This window comes from Melanerpes formicivorus, unplaced genomic scaffold, assembly GCF_026170545.1.
Source record: "Melanerpes formicivorus ecotype bairdi unplaced genomic scaffold, bMelFor1.0.p_v2 SCAF_6, whole genome shotgun sequence".
NCBI lineage: Eukaryota > Metazoa > Chordata > Aves > Piciformes > Picidae > Melanerpes > Melanerpes formicivorus.
In genome coordinates, this window is record NW_027142358.1 from 8,786,270 (window position 1) to 8,804,589 (window position 18,320).

The window sequence follows — 18,320 nt, forward strand, 5'->3', positions numbered from 1 at the left end:
TAACCTTGTGCAACCTTCTGTGTATGCTGTAGGGAGGAAGGATAATTGTATTCAATAGGTGTTATTTTGTCACGTACAAATCCACCCCCTGGAAATACCCTCTAGCACCCGGCCCTGGATAAAGCAATGTCTCCTCTCCAAACAGATCTCTGTTTCAAGAGTCTTTTATGTCAGGTAACACTGATAAGAGTCACAATGGTGCTGGCCCTCTTGGCCACCTGAGCATGCTGCTGGCTTACATTCAGCTGGCTGTCAACCAGCACTCCCAAGTTCTTTTCAGCCAGGCAGCTTTCCAGCTGCTCTTGCCCAAGCCTGTAGCATAGTGTGGGATCCAGCCCCCGTTACAGCAAGCTACAACCTGCAGGGCCCCTTGAGGCACAGGGAGACTCCTCAGGGCAACAGAGTGGATCAACAGTTGGTCCTCAGGCCTGATGGCAGACAGCCAGCCTGCCCCAGCACTCCCCAGCATCAGCTGCCCGTGAGCTGCAGCAGCATGCGGGACCTGGCTGGTATGCTGCCACTGCTGGAGGGCAATGAGGACAAGAAAGTGCATGGGTCCTTTTCCCCACCGTTGAGCACCTCTCACGAAAAGGAGAAGAGAAAGCTGCAGGGAGGCTTTAGTGAAGTCTTTCAGTACTTAAAGGGAGCCTATAGGAAAGACAAGGACAGACTTTGGCAGGGCTGGTTGCAACAGAATGAGAAGTGACGGTTTTAAACCAAAAGAAAGTAGAGGCAAGGAAGAAATTTCTTACCCTGAGGATGGTGAAACACTAGGACGGGTTGCCCAGAGGTGGTAGAAGCCCCATCCCCGGAAAGATTAAAGGTCATTCTGGATGGGGCTCTGAGCAACTTGATCTAGTTAAAATATATCCCTGCACATTGCAGGGAGGTTGAACCAGATGACCTTTAAACATCCCTTCCAAGGCAAAGCATTCTATGATGGTTCTAGTATTCGTGTGGTAGGAGGCCATGGCCCTGTGCTCAGCACCAGTCCAGAGCTGTGGAAGTGTTTGTGGTGCTGTCTTGTGTACACCTGACACCTCAAGACTTAGTATGCAGCAGAAAAATACAAATTGCAACCATTTTAAGGAAACTTTTAAAATGTGGCTTACTCATAACCAATGCATTAGGATCTGCCTAAACCTGCAGAGACCACAGCAAGTGTTCCAAGAAGCATGAGCTACACCATAAAAACTGAGTCACATCTTAGTTTGAATATATGTTGTATTTGCTCACCCTCAAGGAGAAATGAGATGAAGAAGAAACACAGGGAAAGCAATTTTCCTTCTTTTTTTCTTCCCTCAGTGGGTGGAACCGTGGTTCCTCCAACCAGGGTCCCTGTGGCCCTCCACCTGGTTTGCACACAGTATTCGGGCATCAACCAAGAAAAGACAACTTCTTAGAAATGAAACTGTAGATGAGAGTGCTGAGGGGACTAGGAACCAATCTGGTATTTTTTTAAATTTACTATGTTTTAGCTGGAGTGATCCCTTGGCATTTTAAACTTCCACTATTAATTATCTTACTGCCACTCACTTCAGAATAGACACTAAGATTCCTCTCATACTGCTGCCCTCAGGAGGGTTTTCCTATCCCTGCACCTTAGTGCACGCTGAATCTTTGAGCTGAGGAGTTTCAGGCATGCCTAGAGGGAGCCCCAAAGGCACTGCAGTGCTGTGTGGGCACTACCTCACTGAGCATGTCTGTCCCTATCAGCGGCATGCCACAGTGGACACAACCCAAATAGATAGCTTCTAGGGTAAGGAAACAGTATTTTCTTTCTCATCTTAAGCCTCAAAGTTCTGAGTGGGCCAGTCAGTCCAGGGGCCACTCACCCAGCACCAAGGGAGGCCTGTTCATCCTGCCAGCCTCTCCTCGAGTGTGCCTAGCATGCCTGCAGCCCAAACTTGGAAACCTGCTTTGCAGCTGGTGCCTGCAAGGCTAAGAGCCCTTTACACACGTTGCTGAACACAGTTACGCTGTTGGTGTCTGCTGTAGCCTGTGGAAAGGAGCTGCATGGTTTAATAGGGGAAGAAATAGCCTCCAACCACCTCTCAGCTTGAGCAACAAAAGCCATGCATAACCCCAGGTCCCCATCTTGCTCTTCTCTGTGGGCAACTGCAGATTATTTATGACTGGTATCTGCAGGAAGCAGGATCCCACATCTCCCCTCACCCTGCTTCACAGCAGGGAGCTGTGCTCAGGCTCCTGTGGGCCCCCAAGACGCAGCTCTGCTGCCTGGCAGGGACAGATGATGATAGGGAGCAAGCTTGACTCACAGCCAGCCTTCTTGGCCAGGATGACATCGCCTCTCCAAGGGTTTCTATTGCATTACATGATTAATTAGCTGATTAACAAGATGTTGTTGCAGAAGAATCTGTTCTCTGGACACAAGCTCAGGCAAACACCATCCTCTGTGCTAATGAAACTCTTCTGTTCCACGCAGGCATGCACTAATTTAAGCAACAACATGCAAATGAAGAACAATACAGTGAGTAATCTGGAGCTTTTAAATGAATTAGCTATAGCCTTCCTGTCTCCAAGGAGAGAAAAGAAAGCAGAAAGACAACTCTGGTAAGGCTGGAGGCATGTATTACAGGTGCTAAGGGCTCAGGTGACTGTTGCCTGTTTCCCCTGTCCTACTCTCAAGGATGGGAGGGCATCAGGCCAAGGTTGTAGGCAGTAGAGGAAGATGCTCCTGTTGACTGAACGTGGTCAGGAAATGCTGTTGGACATGCCTGTCCTGTAAGCCAGGCTGGGGGGTCCCTACTGGCAGGACCTCAGCAGGGTCCTGCATCTCAAGGGTCCAAGTGAGAGCTCTGGGTGGGGAAGCAGGCACAGGTCAGCGCTCCTGACAAGGCAGGACCAATACCAGTACAAGAGCTCCTCCTCCACCCCCAGGCTTTTAAAACAAGCTTGGAGAAAACAAACAAACAAACAAACAACAAAAAACACCTAAGAGCCACAAAACTGAATTTGCAGTCTCCAGAAAAAAGCATGCAGGTAAAGGGCTGAACAGGCACAATCCTTTCAGCTTACAAGCAGACTGAGAAGCATTGCAATTCCAGCTTGTAAGCTACCACAGGAGGGAATGACAAAGGACTAAAGCATTTTTGATGTAGAAGTGGAAGGGAAACCCAGCCATGTTCACAAATACAGGCTCTTTGCAGGGTGAGCAATGGGGCCTGTATGCACTAGCCTCAACTTCATTCTCTTCAGCATGTTCAGCTTTCTATGGCTAAACACCATCTTCTGGGCTCAGTGCAGAAGCAGCTGGGCAAAAATGGATGCTCAGGCCAACCTGAGATGGGTGAACCACTAAAAAGGTCCAGGATTTTTTGTGCTGCTCAGATCTAGTTGTCAGGAGGTGGTCAGAGCAGAGGAAAATGCTTCTCAGCTCTCACTGGTAAGGGAAAAGGAAAGTCATGGAGGTTGGCAGTAGCAGTTTTTCAGCAAATTTGAAGAAATTTGCATTGAACTGTTCCTGCCCTGCAGCCAAGCATGGCTGATAAAGGAAAAGCTGAGGCAGGACAGAAACCAGTGGCAGCTAAATGGCAGACCCTCACCATATGGCACAGATCCCCTGGCCCATAGTTTAGGGCAAAAGATCCTAGCAAGAGGAAGTTTGTATAAGAAAACTGGTCATAAGGAAAGGACTCCTCCACTTCCGGTTTCTCTTTTTGTCCAACTCCACAGATCAGCCCTGCTGCACATGTGCCAGGAGGGCAGGGGTCATGGGTACTGCCTCACTGCTCTGTTACTCCTGGTAGCCCCAGGCCAAGCCCCTCACTGGGGCCTCAGATCCCAGACTGATGCAGGTGTGTGCCTGTAGAGTGCAGTGCTGCAGCAGCAGCGGGACCCAGGACACCAGGGCAGCAGGCAGAGCACAACAGACACAGTGTGCCCAGCTCTTAAAAGAGGAGAGGAGGAATCAGGGCTGGGTAGGACCAGTGGCCATTTATCAATATAGAGAATTCATTACCCACTACCTGCTCTCTCACACACACACCCCCACCCACCCCAGTGCCAGGTAACCCAATGCTTCCTCCAGGCACAAGAGGGCAGGGCTTGAGCCATGAGCCTGCAATACAATGGAGTGGCCTTCCAGAGTCTCAAACAGCCACAGGCCACCTCCTGCAAAGGAGTGCCTGCTGTTCCACTCATGAAGCCCCTGGTCCCCAGTGCCCAGGCACCACAGCATGCTGTCTGTTCCTGGGCAGGTGCAGGCCAAACAGCTGAGGCTCCTCAGGGGCGCTGAGCCTTCCGGCGGTTTCTGTGGCCAGCCTTGGCTCCACGCTGGGCTCCCTTCATCAGGCCCTTGAACTGGCCCTGCATTTTTGCCCGCTTCCTGGAGGGAGGAAGGAGCAGGAGGCCGGGTTAGTGCAGGCACTGGGTACACCAGATGCACAGGGATGCTCCAAACTCTGTGCAGAGGCTCGCAGGGAGCTCCCAGGCCTGCAAAACCCCCATGAGAAAAGGCAGAACGAAACCCAGGGTTTAATCTTACTCCCACCCCTGCACCCCTCTGGAAAGAATCACAGAATCAACCAGGTTGGAAGAGACCTCCAAGACCATCAAGTCCAACTGATCATCCAGCCCTAATCAACCAAACCATGGCACTAAGTGCCTCATCCAGTCTTTTCTTAAACACCTCCAGGGACACTGACCCCACCACCTCCCTGGGCAGCCCATTCCAATGGGCAATCTCTCTTTCTGTGAAGAGCTGTGAAGGCTAAGATCAAGCCTAAACTTCCCCCCTGTGCAGCTTGATACTGTGTCCTCATGTTCTGCTGCTGGTTACCAACCCCCACCTGGCTACAACCACCCTTGAGGTAGTTGTAGACAGCCTCACCTTCTGTTGAGTCTGGCTCTGTTCAGGGGGATGTAGGCATAGGGGTCAAGCTGGCCCTTCTTCTTCACATCACCTTTACCTTTCTGTGGGAGACAGTGACACACAGAAGATGCAGCACCAGGTGAGATGCATGCATCCTGTTCTGGTGCAATCCTGCCACCTGGCCAACCCAAAGACAGTGGGGTGGTGGCTCTGGCACTTGCTTAGAGCAGTGAGGAGGAACTGGCCACGGTAAGGGAAGGACAGAGACTTCAAGACAGGCTGGATATGTTTCTCAGGTAAATAGCGGCAATTCCTCTTGAAGCAGAGATCCCCTCTAGCCTTGGTTCTGGACCCCCAGCAAACAAATGCTGTTTTCCACGCCAGCAAAGCCCCAGGCATTCCCCCTTCCAAATCCTGTCCCTCACCTTGGATCTGTACTCTGCACCAAGGGCTGGCTCCTTGTTCAGTTGCCGGTGGATCCCAGAGCCTCCAGCTGGAAAAGAGGGAATGTGTGTTGGAAGGGGATCCCAGGGCTCCCCCTTCCCAGTTACAAGCTGGGGGAGCTGTTCCTCATTTAGCCTTCAGCTCTTGGGTGTGAGGACAGCAGAAAAGGGTGATCATTTCCCACAAGCAAGGATCTCTGCTCCAGCTTCCCTGAAGCAGCCCAGTAAGATGGGAATGTGGTTCCAGCATCTTTGGGAGCCCTAGTCTGGACACAGACAGAGGACTTACCTCTGTACTGAGAGTAGGTCCCAGCCTCAGGTTCCTCATCATCTGGCTCCTCTCTGAAACGACGCTTCTGGCTTTTCTTCTGCAGAAGAAAGCATTGGGGACCCTGCAGCTGGTTTGTCCTTACCGTTCTGCCCTCCCATAGGCCCCCGGCTTCCCACGGGGGCCCAGAAAACTTGCAGACTGCCTGTGCACATCCCTGTCCCCAGCCAGCCTCCTGCACCCCTCCAAGCAGCTGGTGCTTGCCTGGTATCCCCAGTGGCCTTTTGGGCAGAGCTGCAGCTGCCATGGCACAGGCCAAGGTTTGGCAAGCTGAGTTTCCTCAGCATTTCCTCAGGACTCTGAGCTCCATACTCACACTGCGGAGACCCATGTCTTGCAGCACATCTGCCATCTCCTCGTCCACTCCTACAGTACAAGACAAGAGGGTCAGTGTGGAATGCATGCACAGGGGAGTCCCTGTACTATGCCAGTCCCTGGAGTGGGCTGTGGGAGCAGGATTCCCCTGTCAAACCAGCAGTAATGACTGTGTCCACTCCAGTACCCTCCTGGTGACAGTGGCCCAGAAGAGCCACTTGCTGCAACACAGGGCCACACCAACCCCTCTTGCTTCCACCCACATCCCTTCTCTCCAAGCTCCTACATATGGCAGGAGGAAACCCATCAGCAGTACCAGTGCAAGACTAGTGTGGCAACCCCCCTAACCCAGGCAGTACCTTTGGCTTCATCATCATCCACCTCCTCCTCCTCTTCATGGATGATCAGGCGCCCATCTTCAGACACCTGGAAGTCGTGGCTTACTCCTCTGGACCGCTTGGGGCCTGGCTTGGTGGCTGTTCAGAGAGAGATGGGTGAGAGGCTGGGGAAGGACCCACACCTGGGAGCAAGACATCACACCAGCTCCTGCCCCATCTCTCCCACCCATCCCATCCAAAGCTCCACTTCTCACCCAGCACCCGCTGAGACACATTGGGGTCCAGGAAGTTGAGTGGTTCATCCTCTTCCCCTTCTTTCAGCCAGGCCTGGCCCTTCTGCCGTCCTTGCTTCCTCCCTTCCTTGCTCCGCTGCTGTTCCTCCTCTTCCTCCTCCTCATCCTCAGAGTCAGCCAGAATCTCTTCCATGCTAGACAAAAGGCAGAGGATGAAGGAAACAGAACACAGTAGCAGACCCCAGCGTGCCTCACAGCACGTAACAGCCCTGTAAACGTTCCCAGCATCTCTAGATGCATCAGTTGAGCAGGTCTGACAGGGCTACTCCTTCCTCCCACCGGGCCCATCTTCACCTGTCTCCTCTGGCCTGTGTTGGTGGTGCCTCCTTTTCTTCCGTATCTGCGGCCGCCTGCCTCAGGGCACGTTGCTTGCGGCTCCGGGCTTCTGCCTTGCGGATGTTCACCAGCACCTTGTGGTACTCAGCTGGCAGCAGCCCCTTCACCAGCTCAAAGCTGTGGAGTGCACAGAGAGTAAGTCAGTGCCCACCTCCTCCCACACAGCTTCTCAGTGAGCTCCCTCGCAGCCCCAGCACATCCGAGGAGCCTCTATCTCACCCAAACTTGCGGATGAACTTGGTGAAGAGGTTCCGCAGCTTCATTCGGAAGTGGCGTCTCATGTCATCTGAAAGGTTCCCCAGGGCCTCCAGCTGCCGGGACAGAGACCCTTGAGACTAAAACACTCCTGCCCCAGGCTTCCCACCCTTCCCACAAAACGGCCACCTTGCCCACTTTGCTACTGTCTCCCCACACCTGTCCCAGGCAGGGCCATAGGGAAATGTCCCCGATAGGAAGCGCTGGTTCATGGGGGTTCTCTGGCAGGTTCATGCCAGCATTCAAGAGAGGGACCTCCTCACTGCCTTCTCAGCCACTCAGTTCAACTCCTGGCGCCTCCGTGCAGGGTGCAACTGAAGATGCCCTCAGCTGCCCAAGCTCTGCCCCATCACCCAGGATCTCACCAATGCCTGAACGTGCTTGGCCAGCTGTTTGGGGTCCACCAGCAGCAGTGTGACCTTGAGGAAGCCCAAGGCTGCCTTTACCACATCCCGTGTGCGGGACGCCAGCAGCAGGCAGATGTTCTGCAGGAGCTGTTCCACCACACTCAGCTCCATGTGATCTGCAACCACAGAAGAGGTCAGCCACAGCTGGCCTCCTCCCAGCACCCACCTTTCTTGGGAGGTGCTGCCTTGTCTCCCTGTGCTGCCCCCATTCCCCTGGCCCTCCTGCTCCTACTCACCTTTGAATTCGAAGAACAGGCGGGTCAGTGCCAGCACCGTGCAGCTGATCATGGTGACCGACCCCGTGAGCCCCGCATAGACCAGAAGCAGGAACCGCTGCACGGCCTCTGCAAGAGGGGCACAGCTCAGGCCTTCGCTTGCCAGCTGCCCAGCAACAACCCTGGTCCATTTTAGTAGGGTACTGAGCATGGGAACAATTATCTGGGGGCCAAAGCAGCTGTGGGGTGAGCAAGCAGAGCAGGAGCTCACCTTGGGGAGTAGGTCCAAAGCGGAGGAAGGCGTGCCCCATCTCCACAAGCAGCAGGAAGGCATTCTTGCGGGCACCCACTGACACCTCTTTGGTGCACAGAATGACCTGACAGCAAAAGGGGACATCACTTCACTCCTGCCACCCTTGTGACCAGAACCAGGTAGGTGCCTCCAGGGATGAATCACACAGACTCAGCCAGGTTGGAAGAGACTTCCAAGATCTTCAAGTCCACCTGATCACCCAACCCTATCTAATCAACCAAACCATGGCATAAGTGCCTCATCCAGTCTTTTCTTAAACACCTCCAGGGACATTGACCCCACCACCTCCCTGGGCAGCCCATTCCAATGGGCAATCTCTCTTTCTGTGAGTAACTTCATTCTAAGATCAAGCCTAAACTTCCCCATGTGCAGCTCGAGACTGTTGCTCACCTCTGGGACCAGGGCGGTGATGAAGGGCTCGTGCTCTGCGGAGAGCTGCTTCACGATGTGGAACAGGCACCTCAGTCGGGGCTGGGGAAAGAAACAGCCCAGCACTGGCACACCCAGGGACACACACCCGGCTGCTTCCACTGCCCACCCCCTCCCCTCCCCGGAGCAGCTGAGCTCCACCCCCACAGCCCTCATTCTCACCCTCTTGGCTGGGGATGCTGCACTCTTGAGCGACTCCAGCAGCGCTGTCTGCAGATCCTGCAGGTGGGAGCGGACGAAGGCCTGGCAGGGTGCGTGGGGGGAGGCACACACCTCCTCCAGTGCTCGGTATGCCTTTTTCTGCATGCTGCGCTCCTTGCTCTGTGGGGACAGCCAACATGACCCCACAGCCAATGCAGCCCCTTGCCACAGTGTCTGAAAAGATGCCCACAGCACCCCACACCACCCAGCAGAGTCCTGTCCACTGTAGCACCTACTCGGCCCTAGAGAGTGCAGGTTTTAGCTGGCAGCAAGCAGAAGGTACTCCGCTGCAACCCCTGCACCAGTCAGGGCTGGAGGTTGACTCACCTGGAAGGAAGGCTGGATGGTGCGGTACAGGGAATCCAGAGACTGCTCATCAGCATAGGGTGCCATTGCCACCAGCAGGTCCAGGATGGAGAGTCTGCAGCAAAGAATGGCTGGCAAGTGGGTGACTGCAGCATCACTAACACTGCCTGACCTGAGACTGTCTCACTGAATGCACAAGAGTGGCACACCCCACATGTGACAGTGCAAATGCCCTAGCACTGCTCACAAGGAGGGAGCTGGCAGCTTTACCCATTAGCACCAGTCCCTGGATGTTACCTGGCAAACTCAGTGCTTTCAGGACTGATCAGCTTCAAGCTCGCTTTCTGCAGGAACCCACACACCATCTACAGGGCAGAGAAACAGAGCAGTATTGAAATTGGCTGAGAGAAGCAGTTTTATAAGAGCTTGCAATACACCTGGCAAAAACCTTGCCACAGTACTTTGTGGAGATCAGAAGCACAGCAGGTCCAAAAAGAGCTAGACAAATTCACCAAGGGCTTGTGCATGATGGGCCAGATGCAGCTGCCAAGACTGGGCACCAGCTGGGAAGTGTTTCCTTCCCATGAGGGCACAAATGGCTGCTCTCTGCTCAGCTTCTTGCTCCCTATCTTCTGCAGTTGGGTAGCCACCACAATCTCAGACATGGTGAGGCTGGGAGATGCTGGCCTGAGCTAGCCCAGCCCGGGTGCCAGGCGCCCCTTACCTGGGGATCAGTGATGGTCAAGTAAGCACGGACGGTGTCCAGCACGGAGCGGCGCTGAGCGCTGCTGCCCCCGGACTCCTGGGGCTGGCTGTACACGTTGAACAGGATGGGCAGGAAATTCTTGGCAAAGCGACCTACTTCTGCCCGCTCTGCATCTAGGGAGAGGGTGATGAGGGTACAGATCAGCATCTCCCCTCTGAGTCGCTGCAAGGGACAGGGACTGCCACCAAGGTCTGCCCCCACCAACCTGTCTCGCAGCCTTTGTGGATGAGGGTGCGCAAGGCCTGGCACACGGTGGGGCGGAGATCTGGACGCTCGCTGATGGCCATGCCCAGGGTGCGGGCCAGCCCCTTGAAGGCCCCCAGCACGTCTGTTGGGTGAGTGCAGAAACCAGGCAGCAGGGTCCACACCTGAAAGACAAAGGAAGAAGTAGAGGTCAGCACTCTTCATCCCATTCATGCCCCCCAGCCAGGAACCAAGAGTACACCACGGTAGAGCGCCTGAGCGCTCCTCATTACCTGCCACTGCAGGGTGTCATAAATCTTGGCCTCCATGCTCTTCCCAGCCTGGGTGAACTCCAGGGCTGCAGAACAGAAGGGGGTAATGAATGGAGAAGCAGGAGGTGGGGAAGGGACCACAGGACCGTACCTGCTGGGATCTCCACCACCCCACTCTCCTAACCTCTGCTTTTCAAGGTGGCTGCCAAGGGCAAGAAGTGACTGGTGAAGAAGCCGAGCCGTGCACCCTGCACGTAGTCCCGCAGCACTGGCAGAAGCCAGCTGCGGGGGAAATCCAGAGTCTCCCTGGGGAAGGAAGGCACAGGTCAGGGGAGCACTGCCAGCATCAGCTCCTGGGCCCAAGACACTTCCACCCAGCTCCAAAGCCAGTCACAGGAAGGCTCAGCAGAGCCAAACATCTCCAGGACAGAAGAATGTAACAAACGGCTGCAAATATACTACCCCATGACTGTACTCACTCCTTGCCATCGATCTCCAGGGGCACAGCTTCCAGCAGCACCTCAGGGCCCATGGTGCTCACAGCAGCCCCTACTGCTCGGTCCACTTCAGCGGTGTGGGGGAAATGTGGGGAGAGACGCAGGTCACACAGGGACCGGAGGCACTGTGGGGACAGGGCAGGATGGTCACAAAAGAGCTACAGAGGCAGGTCCAGCACATCACTCACTATGCCCATTGAAGAATGCCAGCTGCCCTGCATGTCCCTGTGCTGAGTCCCAGGGCTGTGCACACTCTTCCCACCACAGGCAGGACAGCAGGCACCAAGATGGCCCTGCTCCTGAGCTGGAAAGGGCAATGCAGCCCAAGCAGAACCACAGCCACCATACCCATCTCCACAGGCAAGTCTGAGCCCTCCCAAACTGACTCACCTTCCTCATGATGGGGTGGCACTGCTTCCCACATGTCTTAAAGAACACCTCCAGCACCCGCAACACCCTGTCCCATGCTGCGTGGAAACGGTATGTCAGGCCTTCTTCCACTGATCTGAGGAGAGAAGAGACGGCTGCACTGGCAGGGACTGACCCAGCAGTGATCAGGGTGCCCATTAGGCCTGCCCTCTGCCTCTCCCACACTGCCACTCCTCACCTGAACATCTTGCACAGGTGGCCAGCAGGAGCTGGGGCAGATGCAGAGATGGTGCCCAGGTCCTCCATGTGGGGAGCAACACACTCATTCAAAAGGTTCTGCAAAGGCACATTGGGAAAATGGGACAGCAGTGGACCATGGATCCCTCAGCCCAGCAGGCAGAGACGGACAAACCACTATCTGACAAGCCCCAAACCCCTAGACAAAGCTTCCCATGAACCCCAGGGCAGCCAAGCAGGGAGATTCCTGTGTGTGGTACCTCCAGGGTCTGTGCTGCATCCAACACCACCTGGGAATGTGGGGAGAGGAAGCAGTTCATAGCAGCAGAGAAGAAGCGGGGCATGTGAGCCCAGCAGAGGTCCTTCTGCAGCCTGGGAAAGAGAAAGGGGACAGGTGAAAGACCAGGTGGCTGCCTCTTCCCCTCCCCCCTCATTGTCCCTGCCCACACCTGCCCAGGTTGATGTGTGCCCGCTCCATGGTGGACAGCCAGGTCACCAGTGGCTGCAGGTCACTCGTGTTGGGCACATAGTCGTAGAGGGCCTGGAAAAGTAGAGAGTGGGTGGGTAGGCAATGCCACAGCACTACTAGCCCTGACTCTCCCCACACTGACATCCCACACTCACAGTGATGATCTGGGCATTGAGCTCAGCTGGCAGGCAGGCCACACTGGCCTGGGCACTGAAGAGTCTGTGGAAGGCTTGCATGGCACACGCTGTCACCAGCTGTGAAGGACACATTGTCAATAGGTAGGGCTCTGCTTTGCACTTGCTCCCTCCCCACCCCAAAGCAGGCTCTGCCCCAGGAAGTGCAGCACTGCTGTGACTGTCCCCCATATCTTTCACAGCAGGCAAGCCAGCAAGCACCAGCTGCTCTGTTTGCATCCTGCACTTCCAGGCTCCCAGCTGGCAGACAAGTAGCTTTGAGTCCTTATAGGTCATAGGTGAAGGAGAAGGAGACTGCCCTAGCCACCCCTCGTGTGAAGGTACTCACTACATGGCTGAGGGTCATGACTCGGAGCAAGGTCTCACAGCAGGTCTTCACCACGGCTGCAGGGAAGCAGGGCAGAAGGTCTTGCAGCAGGGCAAGCACATGCAAGGTAGTGGTTGCCTCCTTGGTGCCTGTGAGAGCAAAGCAACATCTCAGCCTGTGGCACCCTGTGGTCCTAGCCAAGGCAGAGCCTCTGTGATAGTGCCAGGGGTGGCCCAAAGAGCTGGGGTAAACACTCCTTCCAGTGCCCCACACCTCCAGCTTTTTCAATCTCCTGCACACAGAACTTGGCGGTGGAGGGTGCCGCAGGGTGATGGTCAGGGGCTGAGTCTCCAAACATGAACTCGCTGCCTCTCAGGACAGAGCACACACCATGCTGCGCTGCCTTCCGCACCTGGGGGAAGGAGAGCCCAGCTGGTTAGAGGCCACAGAAATTAATCCCAAAGGCAGTGTCATCCCTCATTAGGGTCACTAGGCACTCACCTTGGGCTTAGTATGAACACAGAAGCTCAGCAAGCCATGATAGACCTGGAGCGTGACAGGGTAGCTCCAGGCTGCCAAGTCCTGCTTCCGCAGCAGTGTGGCCAGGCAAGACAGGATCTATGACAAGGGAGCAGCAGGGGAGTTAGCATCACCCCAAGAGATTCCCTCTTTATTGCAACAGCCTCAGGCTGAGCATCCAGTACCACCTTACAGCAGCCACCTCGACACCAGCTCTCACTGGACACCCAGGCAGAGCTGGCACAGCTGGCTGCCTCTTGGCTACTCACCCATCGCAGGGCAGAGGTGGAGCTGCTGCAGGCCTGCGAGGACATGATACTCATGAAGGCTTTTGAGGCGTCTGAGAATTTTTTAATAAGCACAGGGCTTGGAACGCTGCCAGAAGAAGGAAGCATGTCAGTGGGCTAAAGAGCACACAGCCAGTGGCAGTCACACAGGGAACAGCATCCGCGAACCACCCCAGTTGGGTCCCTTCTCCAGCCTGGGGAAGGGGAACAACACCAACCCCTGCCTTCCATGACAGGGCCAGGTAGCTCTCCCCACTCCTCTGCCATCCACTCACCGCTTTAGGACAAGGTTGAGCAGGTAGGCAACAGCAGCAAGAGACTCTGGGGACTCCACTGCCTCCAGTGTTGTCATCTGGGAACAGAGGAGAGGGGTTTGCACCAGGCCAGCCCTTCCCCAACTCCAACCTTTGGGGAGCAGGGGCAGAGAAACCAGGAGCAGCCCAACAGCATCTCTGCTGAAGGACACCCAGCACAGCACTTTCCCCCATCAACCCTCCTGAGACTCTACCATGCTGCCAACAGCAGCTCCCTTTGTGTTTCCTCCCTAAGATCATCACTCACCAGTGCAGCAAAGTACTCTGTCTCACTCTCCTTGCCCCCCTGTGAGCGGATCACCTCTGTCACAGCTGCCAGCACAGCACAGATCTACCAGGAGCAGGTGGAAGAGGTCAGTGCTCTCAGCCTCACACCCAGAGGGCTATGCCCTAATCCTGCCCTAATCCTGCCTGTACCTCTTTGTGAGCAGCAGAATTGGATTCCCAGAAGCGCTGCACCCTGCTGAAGCTGATGTTGGTACAGTCGCTCAGCCCACTCAGGAAGGTGCCAGAGGACTTTTCAGTGGTGGCCTCCACAGCATCATCCTCTTCCATGCAGAGCTGAGTGTTATTACTCGTCTGCTCCAAACGCAGGGACCCCGACTGCAGCTCATTGTGCAACTTCACGGCATCCACTGTCAAGTTACTTTTCTCTGCCCGGGTGAAAAGTTATGCTCAGAACCACAAAATCGTGTTGCTTTACCATTCACCCCGAACCCCTCCACAGCCCTCTCTCCCCTTGCAGCCAGATCAGCTTGGCTGGAGATCATCTCCAGTGTGTAGGACATAGACACCAATTTCCCTTGATGGGAGAAAGCACGACAATAACTGGAGAGAGCTCATCTCTCATTCCTGTGAAAACAAACCAGGACACAGTCCAGCAATCTCCTTTAACGGCATTACATCCTCACAAATGTGCCGCGGTGTACCGAGGCTTTAATACTGAAGTGCTTTGTACCTTGCCCAATTTACCCTCTTCCAGTTCTATCCCAGGCAACCAGACAGCCAAGGCACACACTTCGTGTCCCTCTGAGTCCTAGGCACCAGCTTGCAAACAGTCGCAAGAGGCTCAGTTCTCCTTCCCGGTTTGCCACCTCCACCTCCTGGGCCTGCAGCTCGAGGGTCAGCGGCTCCTGTCCCCTCTGCCCCCATCCTCGCCCTCTGGAGCCGAAGACCCAGAGGCTCGCTTCTCAGCCTCCCCGCGCTCCCGCGGCCCCCGCCGAGAAGGGCCGGGCATCGACTAGGAGCTGCCCACAACCGCCCACCCCACTCGCCTTCTGCCCTCACCCGCGGGCCGGCTGAAGAAGCGGCTGCGGGCGGCCAGACGGTGCTGGCGGGTCTCAGGATTGCAGTCGCTGCTGTGGCCCTTCCGCCACCGCTTCAGCTTGGCAGCGGCGCCCGAACGGAGCCGCCCGCTCCGCGCCATGCTGGAACCGGCTCCACGTGCTGTGCCCCCTCCCCTTCCGCTTCCGGCGCCCGCCACCATCTTGAGTGAGGGCACCGCTGCCCTCAAGGTTGGCCGCCTCGGAGGGGCGGGCGGGGAGTGGTGTCGGAGAAGCTGAGGGGGGTGTGTCCGGTCGGGGCTTGGATGGGAGATTCAGGGTCAGCCGTCAGCAAGACAGCCTGTCTGACATGCCCCTACAGGGGCAGAAGAGGAGAAAAACTATATGGAACCTCTTAGACCGGGCCCGTGCGCCGCTGCTACAATAACTTAGCGTGCATGCGTTAGGGCGCCGTGACGTCACGGCCCTGAAGGTCGCACCGCCCTTCGTGGCCCCGCCATGCACTACGTGCGCCTCCACCCGCCGGCCGCTCTGCGCACGCGCGCCAGCCCTGGCCGAGCCGGGCGGGGCGGGGCCGCGCAGGTGGCGTCAGTAGCGCGCGGCAGCAGTGTGAGGAGAGAGTGCGCGCGTGCCGGACTCCCCTCTGCTCCGCTCCTCCGCCATGGCTGCCTACCGCCTCGTCCTCGTCCGCCACGGAGAGAGCGCCTGGAACCTGGAGAACCGCTTCAGCGGCTGGTACGATGCCGATCTCAGCCCCGCCGGTCAGCAAGAGGCGCGGCGCGGTGGCGAGGCCCTGCGAGGTACGGGTGACTGGTAAAAAGGCGGGGGGGCAGCGTGGACGGGGGCGGGTAGGCTGTGGGGGGGATGCGGCATAGCGTGGTTGCCTCGGGCCTAATAGGAGTGGCTTTGGTGTCCCCCGATGCCGAGAGGGTGGCCTCCAATGGAGGGGGTGGGGAGGGCCGCGGAACGGGGGCTCCAGTACCGTGTGGAGAGCCCTAGGTACTGGAAGCAATTCTCCGGTCCCGGTGGCGGCCCCGCCGCCCAACAGTTTGCAAGGATAGACGAGCGGCGGCGGGGACGCGACCGCTACCGGCTCAGCCAGGCCACCGCCCTTGGCCCGTAACCGGTTGCATAAGGCCCGGCACTCACCTTCCTGCTGTCCCTGTCCACCCTCTTTTTTTCCAGATGCCGGCTACGAGTTCGACATCTGCTTCACGTCAGTACAGAAACGAGCCATCCGTACCCTCTGGACGGTCCTGGATGCCATTGATCAGATGTGGCTACCCGTTATCCGAACCTGGCGCCTGAATGAGAGGCACTATGGGGCCCTCACGGGTTTGAACAAGGCTGAGACGGCAGCAAAGCATGGTGAGGCACAGGTGAAGATCTGGAGGCGCTCTTACGACATTCCTCCACCTCCCATGCAGTCTGACCACCCATTCTACAGCACCATCAGCAAGGTAAGACCCATTGCTCTTCATCTGCCTGGCTATGAGGCTCCTAAAAGTCAGCTTAGGTCTCTAGCATAGTCTGCCTTCCTCTGCAAAGTCTTTTCTGCCTCTGTTGCAGCAGCCAGGAGTGCCATGCTGGTTGGTGTTGGGCTGTTTGTCCCACTTCCTCCCTGGAGAGTTAAACCCCAGAACAGATTCAAACCAGAGGGGACAATACTACTGTTAATCATTAGTCAAATGATCCATGCACGGATGTTTGCTTTGGTCTCTTCACCCAGAGCAAGCAACATACAGTTTTTCCTAGGAGAGGTTCAGAGCCCCAGTTGTAGATGAGCACAGGCTCAAACCTCAGAGGCTATCTTTGCTTCCAAACCTAGCTCTACCTACACATAGCAGTTGCAGACAAAGAATTTGGGATGGTGGGATGAAGGCTGCTGCTAGCGGTGGTGGTGTTGGGCTGCTGCATAAGCTTGGCCTTTTCCCCAGGACCGTCGCTATGCTGACCTGACAGAGGACCAGCTGCCGACATGCGAGAGCTTGAAGGACACCATTGCCCGGGCTTTGCCTTTCTGGAACGAGGAAATTGTCCCACAGATCAAAGAGGGCAAGCGAGTCCTTATTGCTGCCCACGGCAACAGCCTGCGTGGGATTGTCAAGCACCTGGAAGGTATGATAGCCCAGTGGGGGTCTTCCAGCTGCCTTGTCTAGCACTGTGTGAACAGGCATGAGTTACAGTGCCTCTGTGTTTGCAGGCATGTCAGAAGAGGCCATCATGGAGCTGAACCTGCCCACTGGCATCCCTATCGTCTATGAGCTGGACAAGAACCTGAAACCTGTCAAGCCCATGCAGTTCCTAGGTGACGAGGAGACCGTGCGCAAGGCCATGGAGGCTGTTGCTGCTCAGGGCAAGGTCAAGAAGTGAGGGTGGGGCAGGTTAGCATGTAGTAGATAAGCCTCCCCAGTATCCCCCCACCCCTCTGTGCACACCCCTCACAGCCATAGAAACTTGGAGCTGCAGAACTGGAGCAGCTCCCCAGATTAGGTCCGTTCCCTTGGGACCAGGCTCCCCTCTGCAGACAGCCTGCTGCCCAAGGGTGAGGTGCCACACACGTGCTGTGAACAGGAGCTCTGGCTCTATTAGGCCACAACCATGCACCTCTCTGTGCTGAGATTGCAGCCCTTGGGCCCAGTCTGCAGGGGGGTGTGCCAAGTGATCCCTCACAGTGCCAGGCTCCTCCTCTGCTTTGCTTTCCTGACAGCTCTCTCCACCTGGTTACTGTAGTTTTGTCGCTTGATGTAGTCATCCTGGGAGCAGCGGGGCAAGCACAGCACAGGCAGCGACTGAGATGGGTACCCCTCCCCTCATGGGCACGTGGCACAAGGACCAGGATGGGTAGACAGTGGATGGGTTGTATTCTGGTGCATGCAGTACAGCACCCAAGGGACCTAGCTCTGCCAGCCCCTGCTTTAACTTATTGCCTTTGGACAAGGGTAGGGGAGGGAGCAAGCGGGTTGGCTGGAAGTTCATGTCCAGGCATACTTCCCCCAGGCAAAGCCCACCCTAGCCCTGTTGGCGACACAGGTGTTGTTGTGCCCTATCCCACATGTGTGTTCAGTAGCCTTGTCGCTGTGGCTTCCCCCCTGCTGGTGCCGCGAGCCTGGCCTTGCACTGGGCCAGTGTAACTGTCCGACGTAGCAGCTGTCTTGTTCCAGTTCAATAAAGGAGTCATGCGCAACAAACAGTGGGTCCTGCCTTCCTCTGCCTGTGCTCCCATGTGTGGGGCTGCCCCTCACCCAGCCCCTGGCATGTGTGAGGCAGCCATTGCTGCTGGGTATAGCGGTGGGGGTGCAGAAGGCATGTGGGGCTCCGAGGAGCAAAGCATAGCTCCGCAATCCCTGCCACCGAGGGTGACACCCTGCTGCTCTGTGGTTTCAGGGCTTTGGGTGTGGCAGTCGCTTGTCCCCAGAGGCAGGCAGGGCACAGAGCCAGCAGAGATCGAGTGCCCTGGGGCTGAGCACAGCCACAGACTGCAGTTCCCCAGTACGGGGAAACATGCCTGCCACTGACAGGGAAACCAACCTCATGAGATGATCACCTGGAGCTGCAGAGCACCATGCCGTTGGCCTTGCTGCAGTAAAGCTGCCCCCTTGTTTCCCCA

The 18,320-nt window shown here is 56.3% G+C and overlaps 2 protein-coding genes across 2 annotated transcripts; one reads left to right on the plus strand and one right to left on the minus strand.

Moving 5' to 3' along the window:
- Positions 1 to 1,206: 1,206 nt before the first annotated feature.
- RRP12 (ribosomal RNA processing 12 homolog) lies at positions 1,207 to 14,889 on the minus strand. The gene is made up of 34 exons (XM_068139543.1): positions 14,715 to 14,889; positions 13,845 to 14,080; positions 13,675 to 13,758; positions 13,389 to 13,465; positions 13,096 to 13,201; positions 12,809 to 12,925; positions 12,581 to 12,719; positions 12,329 to 12,456; positions 11,962 to 12,060; positions 11,787 to 11,878; positions 11,598 to 11,709; positions 11,339 to 11,436; positions 11,122 to 11,236; positions 10,714 to 10,856; positions 10,419 to 10,540; positions 10,256 to 10,320; positions 9,985 to 10,147; positions 9,738 to 9,892; positions 9,311 to 9,378; positions 9,035 to 9,128; positions 8,669 to 8,827; positions 8,468 to 8,548; positions 8,036 to 8,141; positions 7,786 to 7,893; positions 7,508 to 7,665; positions 7,107 to 7,198; positions 6,846 to 7,004; positions 6,513 to 6,685; positions 6,280 to 6,396; positions 5,922 to 5,971; positions 5,567 to 5,645; positions 5,260 to 5,327; positions 4,853 to 4,935; positions 1,207 to 4,348 (listed from the first exon to the last, which is right to left on the minus strand). The coding sequence occupies exons 1-34, from the start codon at positions 14,851 to 14,853 to the stop codon at positions 4,246 to 4,248; spliced, it is 3,888 nt and encodes a 1,295-aa protein (XP_067995644.1). The 5' UTR covers positions 14,854 to 14,889; the 3' UTR covers positions 1,207 to 4,245.
- Positions 14,890 to 15,291: 402 nt separating this feature from the next.
- PGAM1 (phosphoglycerate mutase 1) lies at positions 15,292 to 17,901 on the plus strand. Its single transcript, XM_068139545.1, has 4 exons — positions 15,292 to 15,510; positions 15,896 to 16,170; positions 16,648 to 16,828; positions 16,914 to 17,901. Exons 1-4 carry the CDS (start codon positions 15,372 to 15,374, stop codon positions 17,081 to 17,083), a joined length of 765 nt encoding a protein of 254 aa, XP_067995646.1. The 5' UTR covers positions 15,292 to 15,371; the 3' UTR covers positions 17,084 to 17,901.
- The last annotated feature ends 419 nt before the right edge of the window (positions 17,902 to 18,320 follow it).

Bases quoted from the DNA above. Each gene is read 5' to 3' on its own strand.
- RRP12 (XM_068139543.1), bottom strand. From the start codon at position 14,853: ATGGCGCGGAGCGGGCGGCTCCGTTCGGGCGCCGCTGCCAAGCTGAAG. The intron at 11,237-11,338 runs GTGAGGAGTGGC...TTCTCTCCTCAG, and splicing joins CACCTGTGCAAGATGTTCAG to ATCAGTGGAAGAAGGCCTGA. The intron at 5,646-5,921 runs GTGAGTATGGAG...TTTCTTCTGCAG, and splicing joins AAGACATGGGTCTCCGCAGT to AAGAAAAGCCAGAAGCGTCG.
- PGAM1 (XM_068139545.1), top strand. From the start codon at position 15,372: ATGGCTGCCTACCGCCTCGTCCTCGTCCGCCACGGAGAGAGCGCCTGG. The intron at 15,511-15,895 runs GTACGGGTGACT...CTTTTTTTCCAG, and splicing joins CGGTGGCGAGGCCCTGCGAG to ATGCCGGCTACGAGTTCGAC. The intron at 16,171-16,647 runs GTAAGACCCATT...CCTTTTCCCCAG, and splicing joins TCTACAGCACCATCAGCAAG to GACCGTCGCTATGCTGACCT.